The sequence below is a fragment of the Nothobranchius furzeri genome, chromosome 2, assembly GCF_043380555.1.
Source record: "Nothobranchius furzeri strain GRZ-AD chromosome 2, NfurGRZ-RIMD1, whole genome shotgun sequence".
Classification (NCBI taxonomy): Eukaryota; Metazoa; Chordata; class Actinopteri; order Cyprinodontiformes; family Nothobranchiidae; genus Nothobranchius; species Nothobranchius furzeri.
The window spans coordinates 29,787,120-29,812,619 of NC_091742.1; the positions used below are offsets into that span (position 1 = coordinate 29,787,120).

General features: G+C 48.4%; 1 protein-coding gene across 2 annotated transcripts in view; it reads left to right on the forward strand.

The window, feature by feature from the left end:
* The first annotated feature begins 13,910 nt into the window (after positions 1 to 13,910).
* The window catches only part of fzd3a (frizzled class receptor 3a), a 61,658-nt gene continuing 50,068 nt past the window's right edge, over positions 13,911 to 25,500 (forward strand). For both annotated transcript variants that reach the window (XM_070545670.1, XM_070545674.1), the window contains exons 1-2: positions 13,911 to 14,316; positions 20,243 to 20,439. In XM_070545670.1, the coding sequence (XP_070401771.1) occupies positions 14,116 to 14,316; positions 20,243 to 20,439 (398 nt within the window). In that variant the 5' untranslated portion in view covers positions 13,911 to 14,115. The remainder of the gene's footprint in view (positions 14,317 to 20,242; positions 20,440 to 25,500) is intronic.

Below are 25,500 nucleotides of genomic sequence, written 5' to 3' on the forward strand. Positions count from 1 at the left end.
CCTGTAATGGACTGGAGACCTGTCCAGGGTGTCTCACGTTAAGAAAAACAATTATGATGAAATCATTTAATAAACAAATGTGTTTAGTTTCCAGTGGCGTCCAGCAGGAGTGAACTGCTGCTGTTGTCCCGGTGGGAGCTGTGGACACTTGTCCCGGTGGGAGCTGTGGACGCTTGTCCCGGTGGGAGCTGTGGACGCTTGTCCCGGTGGGAGCTGTGGACGCTTGTCCCGGTGGGAGCTGTGGACGCTTGTCCCGGTGGGAGCTGTGGACATTTGTCCCGGTGGGAGCTGTGGACGCTTGTCCCGGTGGGAGCTGTGGACGCTTGTCCCGGTGGGAGCTGTGGACGCTTGTCCCGGTGGGAGCTGTGGACGCTTGTCCCGGTGGGAGCTGTGGACGCTTGTCCCGGTGGGAGCTGTGGACGCTTGTCCCGGTGGGAGCTGTGGACGCTTGTCCCGGTGGGAGCTGTGGACGCTTGTCCCGGTGGGAGCTGTGGACGCTTGTCCCGGTGGGAGCTGTGGACGCTTGTCCCGGTGGGAGCTGTGGACGCTTGTCCCGGTGGGAGCTGTGGACGCTTGTCCCGGTGGGAGCTGTGGACGCTTGTCCCGGTGGGAGCTGTGGACGCTTGTCCCGGTGGGAGCTGTGGACGCTTGTCCCGGTGGGAGCTGTGGACGCTTGTCCCGGTGGGAGCTGTGGACGCTTGTCCCGGTGGGAGCTGTGGACGCTTGTCCCGGTGGGAGCTGTGGACGCTTGTCCTGTGTGGTCCTCAGACAGTGGACACTGGTGCGCCTGTGGTGAAAACGGCAGATGATCAGAGATTTGGGGTGTGTGGGGGCACCAGTAGAAGATGGTGGTGGTTCTCATGGTTCTTTGTGGCTCTGTACTTGTTTATGCCTAAATGAGCAGAAGGAATGAAAACGACATTCCCATCAAGGGAAGAGCTGCTCCGAATCAAACTCCCATCAGGCCACAAACCGCACACAGCTTCCTGTTTGCCTTCGGTGTGTCTTACCACGAGGTTGCATCAGACTGCCCGGAGGAGCAGCGGAAGTGTGAACACTTACTGGGAAGGCTTCTGTAGGAACGCCGGGATGCCCTGGGTATCTCCAGACTCGAGCGAGGTAAAGGAGTCTTCACCGGCCTCGGTCAGATCCCAGCCGTCCCCTGGGCCAGGCTGAGAAGGCTCTTGGTGAGGATGGGGGGCTTTGGAGAGCGTGATGCCCATGGTGGGGTCTGCGTTTGGGTGAGGTGGTGTGGATCAGGAGCTTCCAGAGAGCTGGAGCTGAGGAACGTCTGAGAAGACGAGACACATTAGTATTCTCCTTAAAGGCCTACATCAGAATTCCAGAGTGGAGCTGCTCCATCATGCATGAGGCCTGCTGCTTGCATCGCCTCCAGGGAATGCTACGTGCTCTTCCCATCCCACCGTGGGACGGGACTGATGGATGGAGGACCATTTCACCAGGGACTTGGCTTTAGACCGTTTTCCTCCTGCTGTCTTCTGTCTTGGATGTGCTGCAGGTGCAGGAGCTGAGCCTCCCTCTTCTGAGGAGAGGAAGCAGGAAGCAGGTTCACCTGAAGACACGTACTCATCCACTAACCTCAAGCTGATGGAGTCAAATGGGAAAAATGTAAATGTTTATACTAAAAGCTAGTCATTCCTCTTGGATAGTGATGCTCCAACAGAAAGGACATGTTTGGTACACCATTCCTGCAGAGTCCTGGTGTTGTTCATCTGTTGATCCAGACAGGTCTAGGTTTAGATGTTTTGGTTCATGATGCTGAATGTGAGTGAGGTCTTGCTCCGCCTTCACAGGGTCCAGGTTGTCCAGGTATGGTGTCTTTGGGATGCCTGCCAGAGTCTCGATGGTGACGCGTCTGCAGGCGGCTCCATTTCTAACCCTGACCTGGACTTGGGTCTCTGGGTGCTGGAAACCAGAAGGTCCTGGTTGATGTGAGCTGATTCTGGTGGCTCTTTGGGGCCTGCAGGAGCCATCAGCTGTGGCTTTGAGAGTTGTGTCTGGAGACAAAAAGAGTAGAACATCAAGCTGCACAGTGTGAGTCTTTGCCTTCTATTTTCTAGAAGAACACGAGGAGAGCTCTTTCTGGAGCAGCTCTGACCTGCTGCAGGCTGAGCTTCAGCTCCTGGACTGTCTGGACGTAGCGTCTCTTCCAGACACTCTGCTCAAAGGCAGGGGGGGAGAAGGTGATGCACCAGCCCAGCCAGCCGGTCCAGCTCCACCAGGCTCCTCCGGTGCCAGCTCACCTTTCACACGGAGGCTGGACTCGTTCAGACTCACCAGAATCACAAAAGCCAAACCTACTGAGCTCTGTACCTGGGCACAGCGACGGAGGCTGCGTGGGTCCAGGAAGGAGAGAGTAGAGGCTGAGCGTTCTGGGGAACAGGCTGGTGGAGTCTGCAGCCTGCAGGGGGCGCTGTCTGCTCACACTAATGCTCAGGAATCTGAGCTGGTCCACAGAATAAGAGGAGACTAAATCCTGCAGCCCAGCCTTCCTCTGATGGCCAGACCACCTGTGAGATTCTAGCACGTGCACTGATACTGACGGCAAAGTGAACAGGAAACAGGAAGTGATCAGTTAAACTCACCCACTTTGATGTAAGGCTTCGTCTCTCAAACACCTGAGGAGAAGAGAGCGTGTCAGGAACAGGAACCTGAGGCTGCAACTCCCTCAGGATCACCAGACCTCACACACACACACACACACACACACACACACACACACACACACACACACACACACACTCATTAAGGTTAAAACATCTTTGTATCTGAGGAGGGCGTGGCTTCCTGAGGGATGCTGGTAAATACTCAGAAACGTGTCAAGTTCTGGTTGGCCAGAAATCATAACAGAGTAGTTTTTACTCACCATCAGGCAGACACAAGGAATCCTCAACTCTAAACCCTTCAGTCATACTTCAAGCATCTGACTTCTTTTCTTCTTTTCACATCGTTGACTGGTTTCCATGGTAACAGCTCCACACATGGCCTGCCTGCCAGAGTCTGTCTCACACTGGAGGAGGAGTGCTACACTGGAGTTGCTGCTTTAATGTAGACAAGTTCAGCACAAAAGCCCTGGAACTGTAGGAGACTATCTGGCTCTGAAACGCTGACGCAGCAGGAATGGATCTCTTCGCAGCGTGGTGCTGACTTCCTCTGGAATACTAGCAGAACACCAGAAATAAGCTATGCTGGGAAAAAGTTGTTGGGCGATGGTGAAGTTAAGTACCAGCACCATAACTGAAGGGTTGCAGGTTCCAGTGCCGTTCAGTCTGTCGCTGCTGTGTCCTTGGGCAAGACGCTTCACCCTCCAGCTGGTGGTTGGAGGGACTAGTGCTGCTGGTGTATGGCTGCCTCTCCTGTCAGTGTGTCCCAAGGCAGATCATCACCACCTGTGCGTGCGTGTGCGTGCATGTGTGTGTGTGTGTGTGTGTGTGTGTGTGTGTGTGTGTGTGTGTGTGTGTGTGTGTGTGTGTGTGTGTGTGTGTGTGGGCTGGATAGGCCATTTACCGTTTGTTCAGACCAGTAAACTAGTTTCAGTGTCAGAGACGACCTGAATAAATATAAAAAGCTGTTTTCATACAAGAACTAAATTAACGAGAGAACAGATCTGTCAGACGTTACCTGGTCCTGCAGGTCGATGCACCTGAGCCCCAAACACACCTCAGTAAAACAGACTCACTGAGTTTAAGTTCAGCAGCTTTGGGATCGACTGACATGAGACTGTTCTAACCTGTCAAATATAACAAGTCAAATTGACTTGAAGCATTTCACACGAGGCGTAGGACAGCTGCTGACGTTGGCCCTGCCCTTCTTTACTTCTACCCTACAGCTCCTCTGAGCTTCAGGCTCATTTAGAGCAGCTGATCTTTAGAGTTCATCCTTGGTCGCTGAGCTGGGAGCAGCTGTTCTGATGTGTGGAAGCTCTTTTACCGTTCATCAGGTTATTACTCAGGTCTTCCTAGATTATCCTCCAATCATTCCAACATTCCTTATTCCTTAATCCTAGCCTAAGGAACCCGACCAAGTTCTTGTTTTGCAAAGTTTGATAAATAATATTAAAATAATACATTTAGTCTGGCTTGCCGAGCGATCCCTATCCCACATAACATCTGTTCTGCTGGAAAAGCCACGGACCCTCAGGTGTTATAGAACCAGCCACGCAGCGTGAGTGTCTTCAGACTGCAAAGGTTGGTGTCCCAACATGACCTTTACAGTTCTTCTGGATTACTTCAGCACGATTTTCAAAACCGTACAGTTAGCACAACGCTACAGATCCTCTGCATGATTAAACACTCAAACTATACACTTATGCTGCTCCAGCTACCAGACCAGGTTCTGCTCCAGCTACCAGACCCAAGTTCTGCTCCAGCTACCAGACCCAGGTTCTGCTCCAGCTACCAGACCCAGGTTCTGCTCCAGCTACCAGACCCAGGTTCTGCTCCAGCTACCAGACCAGGTTCTGCTCCAGCTACCAGACCAGGTTCTGCTCCAGCTACCAGACCAGGTTCTGCTCCAGCTACCAGACCAGGTTCTGCTCCAGATACCAGACCAGGTTCTGCTCCAGCTACCAGACCAGGTTCTGCTCCAGCTACCAGACCCAGGTTCTGCTCCAGCTACCAGACCCAGGTTCTGCTCCAGATACCAGACCCAGGTTCTGCTCCAGCTACCAGACCCAGGTTCTGCTCCAGATACCAGACCCAGGTTCTGCTCCAGCTACCAGACCAGGTTCTGCTCCAGCTACCAGACCAGGTTCTGCTCCAGATACCAGACCCAGGTTCTGCTCCAGCTACCAGACCCAGGTTCTGCTCCAGCTACCAGACCAGGTTCTGCTCCAGCTACCAGACCCAGGTTCTGCTCCAGCTACCAGACCCAGGTTCTGCTCCAGATACCAGACCCAGGTTCTGCTCCAGCTACCAGACCAGGTTCTGCTCCAGATACCAGACCCAGGTTCTGCTCCAGCTACCAGACCCAGGTTCTGCTCCAGCTACCAGACCCAGGTTCTGCTCCAGCTACCATCCAGCTACCAGACCAGGTTCTGCTCCAGATACCAGACCCAGGTTCTGCTCCAGATACCAGACCAGGTTCTGCTCCAGCTACCAGACCCAGGATCTGCTCCAGCTACCAGACCCAGGTTCTGCTCCAGCTACCAGACCAGGTTCTGCTCCAGCTACCAGACCCAGGTTCTGCTCCAGATACCAGACCCAGGTTCTGCTCCAGATACCAGACCCAGGTTCTGCTCCAGCTACCAGACCAGGTTCTGCTCCAGCTACCAGACCCAGGTTCTGCTCCAGCTACCAGACCAGGTTCTGCTCCAGCTACCAGACCAGGTTCTGCTCCAGCTACCAGACCCAGGTTCTGCTCCAGCTACCAGACCAGGTTCTGCTCCAGCTACCAGACCAGGTTCTGCTCCAGCTACCAGACCAGGTTCTGCTCCAGCTACCAGACCCAGGTTCTGCTCCAGATACCAGACCAGGTTCTGCTCCAGATACCAGACCAGGTTCTGCTCCAGCTACCAGACCCAGGTTCTGCTCCAGCTACCAGACCCAGGTTCTGCTCCAGCTACCAGACCCAGGTTCTGCTCCAGATACCAGACCAGGTTCTGCTCCAGATACCAGACCAGGTTCTGCTCCAGCTACCAGACCCAGGTTCTGCTCCAGCTACCAGACCCAGGTTCTGCTCCAGCTACCAGACCAGGTTCTGCTCCAGCTACCAGACCCAGGTTCTGCTCCAGCTACCAGACCAGGTTCTGCTCCAGCTACCAGACCAGGTTCTGCTCCAGCTACCAGACCAGGTTCTGCTCCAGCTACCAGACCCAGGTTCTGCTCCAGCTACCAGACCCAGGTTCTGCTCCAGATACCAGACCAGGTTCTGCTCCAGATACCAGACCCAGGTTCTGCTCCAGATACCAGACCCAGGTTCTGCTCCAGATACCAGACCCAGGTTCTGCTCCAGATACCAGACCAGGTTCTGCTCCAGCTACCAGACCCAGGATCTGCTCCAGCTACCAGACCCAGGTTCTGCTCCAGCTACCAGACCAGGTTCTGCTCCAGCTACCAGACCCAGGTTCTGCTCCAGATACCAGACCCAGGTTCTGCTCCAGATACCAGACCCAGGTTCTGCTCCAGCTACCAGACCAGGTTCTGCTCCAGCTACCAGACCCAGGTTCTGCTCCAGCTACCAGACCAGGTTCTGCTCCAGCTACCAGACCCAGGTTCTGCTCCAGCTACCAGACCAGGTTCTGCTCCAGCTACCAGACCAGGTTCTGCTGGGGTGAGTCAGAAACAACGTGGCTGAGGAGGAACTGGAAGAGATCACTGAGCTTCATGTCAGAAGAAATTACAACCGTCTCTAAACAACAGAAAGCGATGATGGAACTAGTGGAGGAGGTTTTAAGAAGAAAAACGAGGAAAAGGAAAATCACCTTACTGGAAGAAAGAGTGTCAGAACCGGAACAATATTCAAGAGTAAATGATGTAATAGTGACAGGACGTGAAACCACACACCAAACGTATGCACGAGCAACAGCTACAGAGAGCGGAGAACCACCTGAACAAGGCAGGTGATGGATCTAGAGTCCAAGGACATAGAGGGATGTCCTCCTCCTTTACGTGAAACCTGCAATCATCAGATTTATGAACAGAAAACACAAGAAAGCTGCTTAAACAAGGAAGGAAGCTGAAGGGAACCGATGTCTATGTAAACGAACAAAATGCAGACATTGCAAGGGAAGCGAGACTTCTGAGAAGCAAAAGAAAATACAGTCAACATGGTCTTCATTAAACTGAATGTGTCTCCGGAGCAGGCACAGATTCTGGTCATTAAGGAACCAACAGAACTAGAGAAATACACGTGATAAATGTATAAAAACAAGTTTACAAACTATGGTTAAGATCATCAGAATTCATGCTTCCAATCTTATTTTGGATCCTGTAAAAACAACACGGATAACTCGGTTTGATATCGGTCTTGATTCAAACCGGCAAAAATCACTCGGCTGAAATGGATACAGATGATCAAATATCTGATATTGTCAATAAAACAGATGGAAATGTATATGAATTAAACATACGTTGTGAGTATATTGGAGAAGAACAAGTGTGGGAGGATGACTGAGGACACAATGCCACTTATCCACATTAATAGTAGAAGCTTAGTTCCTAAGTTATTAATTATCAAAGATGATTTAAATAAATTCAAAAACAAATTCAGTGTGACTGCTATAACAGAGACTTGGCTCAAAGATGGATGAAGTACACATGGAAGGGTATGAACTTTATTTTGTAGATAGAAACAATAAAACAGGTGGTGGGGTTGCCCAGCACATTAAATCAGATCTCAAATGTAAACTGGTTAAGGAAATGACGACGATGGAAGATACTGTTATTTTAACTGTAGAAATCAGCAATGAAGCTGCTAAAAGTTCTTTCATTAGTTGTGTTTATGGAGCACCGGGATCATCTATTGGGACATTTAATGAAAACATGATTGAACTGGTTGATCACATTAAATACAAAACATTATTTCTATGTGGGGACTTTAATATTAATCTAGAACACGAGGCTGGACAGATAACTAGGGATTTAGCAGATTCACAGTATAGAGTAGGTTTATTTCCCTCGATAAACAAGCCAACCAGAACTACATCTGGGACTGCAACAGTCATTGATAATATCTTCACTAACAAAAAGGATGATGTCAGGAAAACAGGGACATTAATGACGGATATTAGTGACCACCTACCTGTTTTCAGTCTTCAAACGTTCCATAAAACCAAACATCACCATGAACTACAGAAGAGATAAACCAGTTAAAGCCATGGAGGCATTAAACAAAGGTCTTAATAAACAAAACTGGAAGGAGGTACGCGTCAGTGATGTCACCGCTGCATACACATCCTTCATGACAATACTGTTGAAGTCATCTAATGATAACTGCAAATGAATCAGATCTGCAGGTAAAAGGGAAAATCCACCTTGGATGAGTAAGGGATTAAAGAACGTGTGTGCAAAACAGAATCTTTTATATAGGAGTTTTCTAAAACTGCAAACAAGGGAAGCAGAAGATAGATATAAAAATATAAAAATAAATAGGTAACAATAATTAGGAAGCAAAAAAAGATTATTATGGTCATCTATTGAATCAGAATAACACAAAAGCTACTTGGGGAATAATGAACAGTGTGACTAACAGAGAGAAAACAAAATCCAGTATTCCAAATCACTTTGTCGAGGACAAAAAAGATATTTATGATAAAGAAATCACTGATGAGTTTGATGGTTTTTTTGTAAATGTAGGTAGGAGTTTGATGGAGAACAAACCAATAATAGAAGATAAACTGACCACAATGACTAGTACTGTCAGTAGTATTGTCCTTGACAAAGTAGATAAGGAAGAAATACGTAACATTGTAAAAAAACTATGGAAACAAACGCTCAACCGATTATCAGGACCGGGACATGATAACTGTTAAAACCTGTCATTGAACCATTCACTTACGTTTGTAATCTATTACTTTCTACTGGAAATTTTCCTGATGCAATGAAAACAGCGAAAGTCCTTCCTTTGTATAAGAGTGGTGATAAACATAGCTTCAATAACTACAGGCCGGTGTCACTGCTTCCACAGTTTTCTAAAATATTAGAAAAAGTATTTGTGTCAAGGTTGGATAAATTCATGGAAAAAATAATATCAGAATCAGCTTTACTGCCAGCGCTCCAGCGACCCAGAGCATAGGAACTTGACTCCGCAACACAACCTGACCAAGGTTACACACACACACACGTGTAGACAAAAACAGGTACAGGCAGTCACGAGAGCAGCCAGAACGGCGCTCATTTCATTAGATGAAAAGGGTGTTAATGAGGATGATGGGGGTAAGGTAAAAAAGGCATTCCAGAGTTAGACCCAGCGGGGAGTAGCTCTACTAAACAAAAAACTCCTCAACATAGAAGCACGAACATCACAGATACAACATCAGACTCCGATAGGGGGGGGGGATCCTGAATCCTCCAACGGGAGCTGCCATTACGGCATATTTTAAACAATGAACAATATGGGTTTAGAACATTCCACAGCAATGGCAATAATGGAATTAACGGATAAAATATCAACAGCAATTGACAATAAAAATGACTTTGTTTGTGTTTTCATTGATTTGAAAAAAGTATTTGTCGTCATTGATCACTCAAGGTTACTTCGAAAATTAAGTCAGTATGGAATAAGAGGTGTGGCTCATCAATGGGTTAAAACTTATTTAGAAAAAGGAAACAGTTTGTTCAGATAAAGGACCATAAATCAAAATTGGTAAATGGTGAATGGCCTGTATTTGATATAGCGCCTTCTAGAGTCCTGGGACCCCCCAAGGCGCTTTACAACACAACCAGTCATTCACCCATTCACACGCTGGTGGTGATGAGCTATGATGTAGCCACAGCTGCCCTGGGGCGCACTGAGTAATTTACAGTCCTAGTCCATATTAGATCTCACATTCAGCCTAGAGACGAGTCCGCGGGCAGCAACACCCCCCACCCCCATCGCTCTTCCAACGGGGAGGGCCAACGATTCGTAAAAATGCCAGCGCCGCATTTGGGTCCCAGTCCACCCCTGTCTAGAACACATCCTGTGTCGCCACTGCATTATTTTAGAATGGAAATTTAAGCTACCTTAAACTTAGTTGGAATTTATGTTTATGTTTATGTTCATTTCACAGAGGCTTTTATCCAAAGCGACGTACAATTTTTATAACCTGTAGGGCATGTTGTGATCTGTGGGGGAAACCGGAGTACCCGGAGGAAACCCACGCATGCATGGGGAGAACACGCAACTCCACGCAGAAAGGCAAGTTTTGAACCTGCGACCTTCGTGCTGCGAGGCAACAGTGCTAACCACTGCACCACCATGCAGGAATTTGATTTTTAAACATTTTCTCTCACTCATCAAATTGCTTTTGTAACAATTTCATCTCATGTTCTTGGGTAAAATAAAGAAACAGGCTAAAACACGTCTTTGGCACCAACAGGCAACTTCTGCCTACCTGAGGCTGTTGTGCTACTGTTGCAGGAGCAGAGCACCAGAAGGTCTGCAACACTGCTGGAAAAGTGTGACCTCATTATAAAGGTGTACACCCCACCCCCACCACAGGCCAGACTTGGCGCTCAGGTGTCTCTCATTCTGTTCTGATGCTGTGAAGCAACTTTTATTTTTGGGCCTATAAATGTTGAACTCTGTAACGACTGAAATGTAGCAAAGTACAGTACTTAAAAACACATTCTCAAGTAAAAGTACAGACATTAAAAACGACCATAAATATGCAAAAAGCTACTCAATAACAAAAGAGCATTTTAGCATTTTGTTTTGAAATAATTACAGGAAGTGTTTCTATTAACTATTGTAACTTTGTAAGTGCCGTTCCCTATTCTCAATATTAATATTCACAGGAGGAAAAAAATCTTAGGATTATTTTCCAGCTTCACCGACATGACGAGGACATTGTTTTACAGAACCAGAGTTGCGTTCTAGCTTTAACCACTGGAGGGCGTCAGTTCCTCCCTTTCGCTCATACAAACTCGAAGCTCTGTAGCTAGGGGGCATGTGCAGTAGCCATCACAACTAGCTAGGGGGCGTGTACAGTAGCCATGAGAACTAGCTAGGGGGCGTGTACAGTAGCCATGAGAACTAGCTAGGGGGCATGTGCAGTAGCCATCACAACTAGCTAGGGGGCGTGTACAGTAGCCATGAGAACTAGCTAGGAGGCGTGTGCAGTAGCCATCACAACTAGCAAGGAGGCGTGTGCAGTAACCATCACAACTAGCTAGGAGGCGTGTGCAGTAGCCATCACAACTAGCTAGGGGGCGTGTGCAGTAGCCATCACAACTAGCTAGGGGGCGTGTGCAGTAGCCATCACAACTAGCTAGGGGGCGTGTACAGTAGCCATGAGAACTAGCTAGGAGGCGTGTGCAGTAGCCATCACAACTAGCAAGGAGGCGTGTGCAGTAACCATCACAACTAGCTAGGAGGCGTGTGCAGTAGCCATCACAACTAGCTAGGGGGCATGTGCAGTAGCCATCACAACTAGCTAGGGGGCGTGTGCAGTAGCCATCACAACTAGCTAGGGGGCGTGTGCAGTAGCCATCACAACTGGCTAGGAGGCGTGTGCAGTAGCCATCACAACTGGCTAGGAGGCGTGTGCAGTAGCCATCACAACTAGCTAAGGGGCGTGTGCAGTAGCCATCACATCTAGCTAGGGGGCGTGTACAGTAGCCATCACAACTAGCTAGGAGGCGTGTGCAGTAGACATCACAACTAGCTAGGAGGCGTGTGCAGTAGCCATCACAACTAGCTAGGAGGCGTGTGCAGTAGCCATCACAAGTAGCTAGGAGGCGTGTGCAGTAGCCATCACAACTAGCTAGGAGGCGTGTGCAGTAGCCATCACAACTAGCTAGGGGGCGTGTGCAGTAGCCATCACAACTAGCAAGGAGGCGTGTGCAGTAGTCCTCACAACTAGGAAGGAGGCGTGTGCAGTAGCCATCACAACTAGCTAGGGGGCGTGTGCAGTAGCCATCACAACTAGCAAGGAGGCGTGTGCAGTAGCCATCACAACTAGCTAGGGGGCGTGTGCAGTAGCCATCACAACTAGCAAGGAGGCGTGTGCAGTAGCCATCACAACTAGCTAGGGGGCGTGTGCAGTAGCCATCACAACTAGCTAGGGGGCGTGTGCAGTAGTCCTCACAACTAGCAAGGAGGCGTGTGCAGTAGCCATCACAACTAGCTAGGGGGAGTGTGCAGTAGCCATCACAACTAGCTAGGGGGAGTGTGCAGTAGCCATCACAACTAGCTAGGGGGCGTGTGCAGTAGCCATCACAACTAGCAAGGAGGCGTGTGCAGTAGTCCTCACAACTAGGAAGGAGGCGTGTGCAGTAGCCATCACAACTAGCTAGGGGGCGTGTGCAGTAGCCATCACAACTAGCAAGGAGGCGTGTGCAGTAGCCATCACAACTAGCTAGGGGGCGTGTGCAGTAGCCATCACAACTAGCAAGGAGGCGTGTGCAGTGGCCATCACAACTAGCTAGGGGGCGTGTGCAGTAGCCATCACAACTAGCTAGGGGGCGTGTGCAGTAGCCATCACAACTAGCAAGGAGGCGTGTGCAGTAGCCATCACAACTAGCTAGGGGGCGTGTGCAGTAGCCATCACAACTAGCTAGGGGGCGTGTACAGTAGCCATCACAACTAGCTAGGGGGTGTGTGCAGTAGCCATCACAACTAGCTAGGAGGCGTGTGCAGTAGCCATCACAACTAGCTAGGGGGCGTGTGCAGTAGCCATCACAACTAGCTAGGGGGCGTGTGCAGTAGCCATCACAACTAGCTAGGGGGCGTGTGCAGTAGCCATCACAACTAGCTAGGGGGTGTGTGCAGTAGCCATCACAACTAGCTAGGAGGCGTGTGCAGTAGCCATCACAACTAGCTAGGGGGCGTGTGCAGTAGCCATCACAACTAGCTAGGGGTCGTGTGCAGTAGCCATCACAACTAGCTAGGGGGCGTGTGCAGTAGCCATCACAACTAGCTAGGGGGCGTGTGCAGTAGCCATCACAACTAGCTAGGGGTCGTGTGCAGTAGCCATCACAACTAGCTAGGGGGCGTGTGCAGTAGCCATCACAACTAGCTAGGGGGTGTGTGCAGTAGCCATCACAACTAGCTAGGGGGCGTGTGCAGTAGCCATCACAACTAGCTAGGAGGCGTGTGCAGTAGCCATCACAACCAAAGATATGATTTTAGATACACGTGTGTAGCAGATAGCTCAGCTTTTATCAGCGTGCTGAGACTTTGGGGGTGTGACGTATGAGACCACATAATCCAGATTATCTTTTTCTCATCCCAAAAAGAATTGAATCACTTTCATCACATAACTACAAGAAAAACAAGCTGTGAAACATTAGCATTTAGCTTGATCTTTCTACAGCCTAGTGTTATTGTTTCCATTTTGAGTAACTGAGGAACATATCATAGTAGTACATGTGGCATAGTGAAGTATAATGTTTACATAGAAATGTGTTTAATTTTACTTAAATCCACGAGAGAGGTTTACTAATAGAGCACAACTTCAAAGTTGTTCTAGTTGTAGATAATTTTCTGTTTTTCCTCCGACCGTCTAAACGTCTCACTGTAATGTGTCTAAACACACTTCTGTCTATTTAAAATTCGCATGTCCTGTGTGGTCAAATGTCACTGAAGAGTGATTTTTTTCTTTTCAGTGATTTTTAAATCTGACCTGAAAAGTTGGGTGAAAGAAAATGAGCTTTTATTATGACAGTTCAGACCGGAAGTAGTTTAGAAAATGCGTCCAACTTGATTCGGACCAGAGAAGAAGAAGAGGAGGAGAAGAGGAGGGAGACGGCGGGCGCTTGCCGTTACCGAGTCGTTGTTACATCCCGTTACCGCACGTGAGGGACGTTCAGGTGAAGTTGGTTTGAATTAAAACCGTTTTTGTGAGCACGCTGCCGCCCGGTGAACGGTAACGCTGTTTACGTTACGTTACCGTCAGGCAGAACTAGCCAGCCGTCATCTATTGTTCGCTCTGCCTCGCTGAGCTGTCGGTAGATGTGATGAATCACGTTTTGCTGTTGAGACCGACCCCGCCGACCTCCCGGTTAGAGCCGGTGCACCGGGATGCTAACGGGAGCTGAGGGGAAGCAGGTGGATGGCTCAGCTCCGGTTATGTCATCATACTTACTCCTCAGTTATTAATGCTTCATGTTCACATGTGGACCTTTAGCGTTTGTCCAGTACTCACCTGTGACTGATGCGGAGCTGCTTCCCGCGCGCTGATGCGGGACCATTTTACAATTTTCTCCTTGCAGGTGGGATAGTTTCCTCCAGAGGCTTCACCTCTTCTCTTCCAGCCATTGTTGTCCATCGAAGATCAGAAAGGAGGAGCCACCTCACAGCCTCCACCCAGGTGATGCTGAGCAGGGTCTCCATGGTGACGGATGCAGGCAGCATTAAACGCGACCTTCTGTCAGTGGCCTGAGCAGCAAGAGGAGCCTTTCAGACCGACCCAGCCTAACCAGCCCCCGCCGGTCTTCTGTGCATGAGCCGGCGATGGATCTCCTCTGGGTTCTCTCTGTGTCCATGCTGACTGCATGTGTGGCCATCCCCATGGACACGGCGGCAGGGAGCCACAGCCTGTTCACCTGTGAGCCCATCACCCTGCGCATGTGTCAGGGGCTCTCGTACAACTCCACCTTCATGCCCAACGTGCTGAACCACTACGACCAGCAGACGGCCGCTCTCGCCATGGAGGTACGCTACACTGCTAACACGTCACGTCCAAACGACGACAGGAGCGTTTAACTGGCGTCGTAAATGTCACAGATCATGCAGACGACTCCAGAGATCAGCTGCTCGTCATGTCGGTATTTAAAAAGCAGAGTCGACAGAGCCGTGCAGCATCTCTGTGCTTCCGTAAACCAGAATCAGAAACGGCACACGTACAGAACCATCAAATAAACTTTATTTAACCAAAAACATTCACGTTTAGAGCAGAACTAGAGCCTGCACCAGCTCTGCAGCGTGGTAGAAGCACACACACACCTGCTGTTAGCGAGTGTAGGCCAGGCCACGTTCCATACCCTGAAACAGAAACCGATGCAGGTGAGGCTGGAGAACATCCACCAGGTGAACGTGCTGCTTCTCCTTTAGGGTCCGCTGCCTGCAGACGCACCGGGCTGGGATCATGAACATATCCATATTTAATGTCATTTAGAGCAGATAAAATCGTTTTTGTGTTCTTTACCATAAGAATCTTACTTTAGCCCTAGAAGCTGGGCTGAACGAGTTTAGGAGAAGACTGAATTGTGATTTTTCAGCAGAAATTACGATTTCAGTTAAATTCACGATTTTCTGCAAACTAAGGTCCAGCGCTAGCCTGCCGAGCCGTCCTGCAGGTGAAGAGAAAAGATGGCCTAGATTATAATCTGGTCATTCACATGAATATTTACTCTCTCATCATACAATAAAAGCTGTTCATATTTTATCCCATTATTATTATTATTGATGTGTTTGTGAAGCAACGTGTGATTTTTCTCTAGAGCAGCTCTAGAAAAACACGTTCTGCTCCACAAATGCACGGAGAGGAAGTCTGCAGCTAGAAACAGATTTCCTGCGCTAGCGGCCGGCCGGCTGCACGTCGGACAGCTTTTCCTCTCTAACGTCCGCTCCGTGAGAGACGCACGCGGTCTGAACCGTAGTCTGAACGGACGTGTGCCGTCAGAAACATTAGAGAAGTTGAGCTTTCTGATCAACTAAAGTCGCGATTTCGGCCCAAAAACGATCGATGTTCAGCCCTCTTGCTGTAGCTCAGCCCCGACCGTGTGGACGTGTTAACGCGGTCTGCCGGGCCGGCGTGGGGCGCCACACAGCTGTTATCAGCGGGGGCTTGGCCTCTCGGAGCTGCAGGGACGCAGCACCAGGGGTCTTGGGTGGCGTATTTACTGAAAGGCTGATTGTCCACATCCGGTCAGGATTTGTGGGATCACCACCAAAGCTGTTTACATAACCGGATTTAAACCACGGCTGAGTCCGGGTTAGCTCGGACCGGTCCCGGTACCATCTGCATGTTTGGATCCGTTAACCGTCACTCTGCTGGCTTAATCCCTCCTTCTGTGTGAGCCGATCCTTTGTTGAGGCCAGTCTGGATTAACTTGTTTGATAACATGGGACTTGATGCTCTGATGGACCAACCTGCGTCTGTCACATGACCCGTTGCTCCTGTCCCTGTTTACCCTTTGACCTTGAGCCGCCCCGCCCACTCTGCCATCACAGGGAGACTCTGGATGTGCCGACCATCTGTGTCGTCCTCACTTGGCAGTGAGGGTGAGGTAAAGTCCAGGATGTTCCGTGACCTCTGACCTCGGTCTGCCTGCTGTAGCAGCGCTCGCTTCATCCAGACTTTAACCTGACTTAAAACTCACAGGTCCAATAATCCTAACCCGGCCGCACGGCGTGTCCCAGCACTTTGATTGGTCAGGGTTCACTACAGGTGTCTGAGGGCTCAGAAGCCTCCTGGTGACTCCGCTCCATCCGGTCCACGAAGGAACCCGAAACACACGAGGAGCAGGACGTCAAGAGAACTGACGGAGGTTTGAACAGGAATTAGCTCTGCTTAGCAGCCATGATGCTAGTGATGAAGGCCTGGCACAGCGGAGGAGTTCCTGCTGATTCTGTTCAGCCCGCCAGAACTCCTGTCTCTTCTTCATTCTGTCTCTGTGTGTGTGTGTGTGTGTGTGTGTGTGTGTGTGTGTGTGTGTGTGTGTGTTTGTGAGGACCGTTTATCACTTCAGTCCTCGCTGACCTATAAAAATGAGACAGACTACTTAAAGCGGCTGACATGAACGTGTTGCTGTTCTTTAAGCGGAGCTGTTAGAAAAGAGCAGAAGTCCAGTTAAGGTCCGGACTTTAGAGCAGCTGTTATGCTTTCTGCAGATTTCTAAACGGGTTGGTGTTGACCATCTTCCCTGTTGTCATCGGTGACCTCCTCATGACCTCACAGCTAAAACGGGAAGGGGCATTGAGAGCCTTGGGAACGGGGATGTTGTGCTGCGCTCACATCAGATGAAGCGTGGTGGATTCTGTCTGACAGGACAGGAAGTAGAATGGCTGAAAGCTCCGTATGCACACACACACACACATCTGCAGCAGACACACACATCTGCAGCACACACACACACACATCTGCAGCAGACACACACATCTGCAGCAGACACACACATCTGCAGCAGACACACACATCTGCAGCACACACACACACACATCTGCAGCAGACACACACATCTGCAGCAGACACACACATCTGCAGCAGACACACACATCTGCAGCACACACACACACACATCTGCAGCAGACACACACATCTGCAGCAGACACACACATCTGCAGCAGACACGCATGCATCTGCAGACACACACACATCTGCAGCACACACACACACACATCTGCAGCAGACACGCATGCATGCAGCTGTTGATGCACAGCTGGAAACCAGCTCTTGCGAGGAACACGTTCTGCATGCGGTGGTGTATTTAAACCATCTCGGTCTCGTTCATTTGCCAGAACCGTCTCACGTTTGTCTGACCTGTGGTAACCACCCGGGAGGTGTTGGAGCTACGCCTCTCTGAGACTCGTTATTCTCCACACCTGAATCTAAAACCCTGCTAGTCGTCTGAGATGCGACGACAGCTCTGGAAGCCCGTGGCAGTGAGGCTCCTGGGCGTGGCAGCTCCTCAGGTCTGACTGCTGAAGGTCAAACGTTCTTTTCAGATTTACTGTTTCTGGACAACTCTGGGGTTTTGCCTGGAAAGCTCCTGTAGTTTGCATTTATGTCTGTTTTTAGCACTTTTGCTGCCAGCTGACTCCAGACGTGTGGAAGCTCTCAGAGGCTGCAGGTGCCGTGGAGACTCTGCAGCAGTTTGGAGAACACGTTTGTTCTAACGAGAACCCTCTCAACCCTTCTGAGTTCCTCCCTGTTGGCTGTGGTTCTCCAACAGTCCCAGCTGACCGAGGTTGCTTGTTAACGTGGACGTTGGTTTGATGGGGAGAGGCTTGTTCCTGAGGGATGCGGGTCAGGGCCGGGCTAACTGGGTCTGTGCCCCTCTCCATGGCTGGCCCTCTGTGTTAGATTTTAATCTGCTTGGCCTCTTTCAGCCTCTTGTCTCAGGTTTACTGCTCGTCCAGATAACGCGGGTCGGGTTACAGCTGCTGTTGAGAGCCCAGAAGCTCCGCCCAGTCTGTGTGAGCGGGTCGGAACCGGAGCTGGAGGCTTCTGTTCAGCGCTGGCACCACATCCAGGAGTCTCATGTCATGTTATTGTGTTGATTAGTGAAGATGTATCCCAGCCACACACACACACATACACACACACACACACACACACACACACACACACACACACACACACACACACACACACACACACACACACACACACACACACGCACGCACGCACGCACACACACACACACACACACACACACACACACACACACACACACACACACACACACACACACACACACGCTGGCTGGTAAATCCTTCCCGGCGTGTCCTGGGCCATGAAAGAGTCTCTTGTTTTATTTAATGTCCATCATCGTGTTTATTGGCTGTGGAGTCGACGAGGAGCTGGCCTACAGCAGCCTGTGTGTGTGTGTGTGTGTGTGTGTGTGTGTGTGTGTGTGTGTGTGTGTGTGTGTGTGTGTGTGTGTGTGTGTGTGTGTGTGTGTGTGTTGGGGACACACACACACACACACACACACACACACACAGACTGTCAAAGCTCTTTAGGTTTTCAAACTCTTTTTTAGGAACCGTGTGACGCGGCTGATTGGTCGACCATTCTAACCGTCTCCCCCTCCTGAACCTCCTTTGTACTCCCCCTCCCCCCTCAGACAGGACTCACCCGTTGCCAAGGAAACGGTCCCAATTGTGCTGTTAACAAAAGCAGCAAGATCTTTTTTTACCTCCCAGGAGGTCCTCCTCTGCCCTGCTCCCTGACCTCCTCAAGCCTCCTCCCTGTTGGTGCATCTCTGGTTGCCATGGCGCCGAGTTTAGAAATGTGGAGCTTTGTAATGGCAGTGGGGGAGAATGGGGGAAGGAGAGGTGTTTATGAAAGAGGAAATCATCGCAGGGCAGTCGGCCATGTTGGAGCGTCTCAGCAGCAGCCTTCATTAAACCTGACGCGACCACTTATCTAGGCCGGGCTGCGTTGGTAATGGTGACGGGATTCAGAAGTGGGCGGGGTCAATCTGAGGTCAGGCCTGCTTTAAGTCCAGAAGAACACGCAGAAACCCACAGGATGCATGTTTATCCCAGTTCACTCCACCGCTGGTCCAACCCTGACCCTGACCCAGGTAGACGTGTGCAGCTCCATCAGGCTCTGCCTGGACCGTCCAGGACTAACGAACATGAGGGGGGGGGGGGTCCCAAACGGTCTCCTAATATGGTGAAAATGTCGACGTCTGGTCTGCTGATCCAGTCCTGACGTGGCTCTTCTCTGTGGTTAGAGTGCGACGGTGTCGGGCCTCGGGCTGCACCGAGGCAGGGTGGGGAGGAGAGTATAAAAATAGTTACTTCAGTAACTAGTGGCCTACATGTTTACTGAACCGTTTCCTGCAGAGTACACGTCATTGTGCTGCACGTGGGTAGCCTGCAGGAACCAGAGTGGAGCCCGAGAACCGAGCTGGTTCTGATGCATCGGGTCACGCACGCGCGGCTGGACCACACGCAGACACTAACTATAGAAAGTTTAGGCTGATTTAGTCTTTTTCATCGATCTGTAGTTCATCACAGTTGTGGGCTTTAAACCGGGTCTCAGGGTTCTATTAGAACTACATAAACACACACTCATCACGGGTCCTCTACCCGCACACCAGCCCGTTTCATGTCCTGCCGGGTGGCTCCACCTCAGCATCCTTCCACCCATCACCACTCACACACTAGCATCCTCCCACTCCGCTTCGCCCGCCCGCCCCAGCCCACGAGCCGTAGGAATGCGGACCTGATTGAGCACATGGGCGGTCTGTGGCCTGTGATGTCATGAGCGCTACTCCGAGCACATGGGCGGGACAGAAGAGTGCGGGGAAGTCCGGTGTCGCCATTATTACACTAAAGCGGCCTGAGCAGTCTCGCTTTTGGAGACCGACCGGGATCTGGCACCCTGCTTTGCTGTGTGTGTGTGCGTGCGTGTGTGTGCGTGCGTGTGCATGCATGTGTGTGTGTGTGTGTGCACGTGTGTGTGTGCGTGCGTGCGTGCGTGTGTGTGTGTGTGCATATGTGTGTGCGTGCGTGTGTGTGCGTGCGTGTGCATGCATGTGTGTGTGTGCACGTGTGTGTGTGTGTGTGTGTGTGCGTGCGTGCGTGCGTGTGTGTGTGTGTGTGTGTGTGTGTGTGTGTGTGTGTGCGTGCGTGTGTGTGTGTGTGTGTGTGCGTGCGTGTGTGTGCATGTGTGTGCGTGCGTGTGCATGCATGTGTGTGTGTGTGCACGTGTGTGTGTGTGTGTGTGTGTGTGCGTGCGTGCGTGTGTGTGTGTGTGTGTGTGTGTGTCCACAGCTATCAGTACGATAATGAATGGTGCGTGCAGGGACCCCGTGGGCTGATGGCTCCACTGATGACTTCGTGGACGTGTTAGGGTGACCTCCTAGAAGAGTCATGTGATTCTTTGTCTGTCCACCTGCAGCCGTTCCATCCCATGGTGAACCTGCGGTGCTCCCCAGAGCTGAGGATGTTCCTGTGTGCCCTCTACGCCCCGGTGTGCATGGAGTACGGCCGCGTGACTCTGCCCTGCCGCCGCCTGTGTCTGCAGGCTCGGAGCGACTGCTACAAGCTGATGGAGATGTTTGGTGTTGTGTGGCCAGAGGAGATGAACTGCGACAGGTTGGTACAGCAGCAGTCCTCCACCCTTCTGCTGGAGGGGGGACACAGCAGCCTGAGACATCTCCAAACCTCTGTAGAGTCAATCAGACCCAAAACCGTCATGAATCTAAACCCTGACCCACCGTAGAGCAGCCATGACGGCCCAGGAAGTCTACCAGACACACAACTGTGATAGGACCATGACGACTCAGGGGTACTGGGGCAACTATGTTCTGTTTGAAACAGACTAATTCCTGGAAAGGTGTCAGTTGACCCAGACCAGGTGATTATTGCTGTAAACCACAGGTGCACTGGTATGACTGGTTAGAGGTCCAGCTCTGGTTCTGGTTCTGCATGACTGTGCCGCCTAAGGCCAGGAGCACCTGAGCTACCACCGCTGTGGGGACAGGAGACATGTTTGCTGCTGACCCTGACCCTGACCAGATGTCTGTTATAGACGTCTCAACTGTTATAGATGTCTCAGCTGTTATAGACGTCTCAACTGTTATAGATGTCTCAACTGTTATAGATGTCTCAGCTGTTATAGATGTCTCAGCTGTTATAGATGTCTCAGCTGTTATAGACGTCTCAGCTGTTATAGATGTCTCAGCTGTTATAGATGTCTCAACTGTTATAGATGTCTCAGCTGTTATAGACGTCTCATTTGTTATAGATGTCTCAACTGTTATAGACGTCTCAGCTGTTATAGACGTCTCAGCTGTTATAGATGTCTCAACTGTTATAGATGTCTCAGCTGTTATAGATGTCTCAACTGTTATAGATGTCTCAGCTGTTATAGATGTCTCAGCTGTTATAGATGTCTCAGCTGTTATAGACGTCTCAGCTGTTATAGATGTCTCAGCTGTTATAGATGTCTCAACTGTTATAGATGTCTCAGCTGTTATAGACGTCTCATTTGTTATAGATGTCTCAACTGTTATAGACGTCTCAGCTGTTATAGACGTCTCAGCTGTTATAGATGTCTCAACTGTTATAGATGTCTCAACTGTTATAGATGTCTCAGCTGTTATAGATGTCTCAGCTGTTATAGACGTCTCAGCTGTTATAGATGTCTCAGCTGTTATAGATGTCTCAACTGTTATAGATGTCTCAGCTGTTATAGACGTCTCATTTGTTATAGATGTCTCAGCTGTTATAGATGTCTCAACTGTTATAGATGTCTCAACTGTTATAGATGTCTCAACTGTTATAGATGTCTCAGCTGTTATAGACGTCTCAGCTGTTATAGATGTCTCAACTGTTATAGATGTCTCAGCTGTTATAGATGTCTCAGCTGTTTTAGATGTCTCAACTGTTATAGATGTCTCAGCTGTTATAGATGTCTCAACTGTTATAGATGTCTCAGCTGTTTTAGATGTCTCAACTGTTATATATGTCTCAGCTGTTATAGATGTCTCAACTGTTATAGATGTCTCAACTGTTATAGATGTCTCAACTGTTATAGACGTCTCAGCTGTTATAGACGTCTCAACTGTTATAGATGTCTCAGCTGTTATAGATGTCTCAGCTGTTATAGATGTCTCAGCTGTTATAGATGTCTCAGCTGTTATAGATGTCTCAGCTGTTATAGACGTCTCAGCTGTTATAGACGTCTCAGCTGTTATAGATGTCTCAGCTGTTATAGATGTCTCATTTGTTATAGATGTCTCACCTGTTATAGACGTCTCAGCTGTTATAGACGTCTCAGCTGTTATAGACGTCTCAGCTGTTATAGATGTCTCAGCTGTTATAGACGTCTCAGCTGTTATAGACGTCTCAGCTGTTATAGATGTCTCAGCTGTTATAGACGTCTCAGCTGTTATAGACGTCTCAGCTGTTATAGATGTCTCAGCTGTTATAGACGTCTCAGCTGTTATAGCCGTCTCAACTGTTATAGATGTCTCAGCTGTTATAGACGTCTCAACTGTTATAGATGTCTCAACTGTTATAGATGTCTCAGCTGTTATAGATGTCTCAGCTGTTATAGATGTCTCAGCTGTTATAGACGTCTCAGCTGTTATAGATGTCTCAGCTGTTATAGATGTCTCAACTGTTATAGATGTCTCAGCTGTTATAGACGTCTCATTTGTTATAGATGTCTCAACTGTTATAGACGTCTCAGCTGTTATAGATGTCTCAACTGTTATAGATGTCTCAGCTGTTATAGATGTCTCAACTGTTATAGATGTCTCAGCTGTTATAGATGTCTCAGCTGTTATAGATGTCTCAGCTGTTATAGACGTCTCAGCTGTTATAGATGTCTCAGCTGTTATAGATGTCTCAACTGTTATAGATGTCTCAGCTGTTATAGACGTCTCATTTGTTATAGATGTCTCAACTGTTATAGACGTCTCAGCTGTTATAGACGTCTCAGCTGTTATAGATGTCTCAACTGTTATAGATGTCTCAACTGTTATAGATGTCTCAGCTGTTATAGATGTCTCAGCTGTTATAGACGTCTCAGCTGTTATAGATGTCTCAGCTGTTATAGATGTCTCAACTGTTATAGATGTCTCAGCTGTTATAGACGTCTCATTTGTTATAGATGTCTCAGCTGTTATAGATGTCTCAACTGTTATAGATGTCTCAACTGTTATAGATGTCTCAACTGTTATAGATGTCTCAGCTGTTATAGACGTCTCAGCTGTTATAGATGTCTCAACTGTTATAGATGTCTCAGCTGTTATAGATGTCTCAGCTGTTTTAGATGTCTCAACTGTTATAGATGTCTCAGCTGTTATAGATGTCTCAACTGTTATAGATGTCTCAGCTGTTTTAGATGTCTCAACTGTTATATATGTCTCAGCTGTTATAGATGTCTCAACTGTTATAGATGTCTCAACTGTTATAGATGTCTCAACTGTTATAGATGTCTCAGCTGTTATAGACGTCTCAGCTGTTATAGACGTCTCAGCTGTTATAGATGTCTCAGCTGTTATAGATGTCTCAGCTGTTATAGACGTCTCAGCTGTTATAGATGTCTCAACTGTTATAGATGTCTCAGCTGTTATAGATGTCTCAGCTGTTATAGATGTCTCAACTGTTATAGATGTCTCAACTGTTATAGATGTCTCAGCTGTTATAGACTTCTCAGCTGTTATAGACGTCTCAACTGTTATAGATGTCTCAGCTGTTATAGATGTCTCAACTGTTATAGACGTCTCAACTGTTATAGATGTCTCAACTGTTATAGATGTCTCAGCTGTTATAGATGTCTCAACTGTTATAGATGTCTCAACTGTTATAGATGTCTCAACTGTTATAGATGTCTCAGCTGTTATAGATGTCTCAGCTGTTATAGATGTCTCAGCTGTTATAGATGTCTCAACTGTTATAGATGTCTCAACTGTTATAGATGTCTCAGCTGTTATAGACGTCTCAACTGTTATAGATGTCTCAACTGTTATAGATGTCTCAGCTGTTATAGACGTCTCAGCTGTTATAGACGTCTCAGCTGTTATAGATGTCTCAGCTGTTATAGACGTCTCAACTGTTATAGATGTCTCAGCTGTTATAGATGTCTCAGCTGTTATAGATGTCTCAGCTGTTATAGATGTCTCAGCTGTTATAGACGTCTCAGCTGTTATAGACGTCTCAGCTGTTATAGATGTCTCAGCTGTTATAGATGTCTCATTTGTTATAGATGTCTCACCTGTTATAGACGTCTCAGCTGTTATAGACGTCTCAGCTGTTATAGACGTCTCAGCTGTTATAGATGTCTCAGCTGTTATAGACGTCTCAGCTGTTATAGACGTCTCAGCTGTTATAGATGTCTCAGCTGTTATAGACGTCTCAGCTGTTATAGACGTCTCAGCTGTTATAGATGTCTCAGCTGTTATAGACGTCTCAGCTGTTATAGATGTCTCAACTGTTATAGATGTCTCAGCTGTTATAGATGTCTCAGCTGTTATAGACGTCTCAACTGTTATAGATGTCTCAGCTGTTATAGATGTCTCAGCTGTTATAGATGTCTCAGCTGTTATAGACGTCTCAGCTGTTATAGATGTCTCAGCTGTTATAGATGTCTCAGCTGTTATAGATGTCTCATTTGTTATAGATGTCTCACCTGTTATAGACGTCTCAGCTGTTATAGACGTCTCAGCTGTTATAGACGTCTCAGCTGTTATAGACGTCTCAGCTGTTATAGACGTCTCAGCTGTTATAGATGTCTCAGCTGTTATAGACATCTCAGCTGTTATAGACGTCTCAGCTGTTATAGACGTTTCAGCTGTTATAGACGTATCAGCTGTTATAGATGTCTCAGCTGTTATAGACGTCTCAACTGTTATAGATGTCTCAGCTGTTTTAGATGTCTCAACTGTTATAGATGTCTCAGCTGTTATAGATGTCTCAGCTGTTATAGATGTCTCAGCTGTTATAGATGTCTCAGCTGTTATAGATGTCTCAGCTGTTATAGATGTCTCAGCTGTCATAGATGTCTCAACTGTTATAGATGTCTCAACTGTTATAGATGTCTCAGCTGTTATAGATGTCTCAACTGTTATAGATGTCTCAACTGTTATAGATGTCTCAGCTGTTATAGATGTCTCAACTGTTATAGATGTCTCAGCTGTTATAGATGTCTCAACTGTTATAGATGTCTCAACTGTTATAGATGTCTCAGCTGTTATAGATGTCTCAGCTGTTTTAGATGTCTCAATTGTTATATATGTCTCAGCTGTTATAGATGTCTCAGCTGTTATAGATGTCTCAACTGTTATAGACGTCTCAGCTGTTATAGATGTCTCAACTGTTATAGATGTCTCAGCTGTTATAGATGTCTCAACTGTTATAGATGTCTCAGCTGTTATAGATGTCTCAACTGTTATAGATGTCTCAGCTGTTATAGATGTCTCAACTGTTATAGATGTCTCAGCTGTTATAGATGTCTCAACTGTTATAGATGTCTCAGCTGTTATAGATGTCTCAACTGTTATAGATGTCTCAACTGTTATAGATGTCTCAGCTGTTATAGATGTCTCAGCTGTTATAGATGTCTCAGCTGTTATAGATGTCTCAGCTGTTATAGATGTCTCAGCTGTTATAGATGTCTCAGCTGTTATAGATGTCTCAGCTGTTATA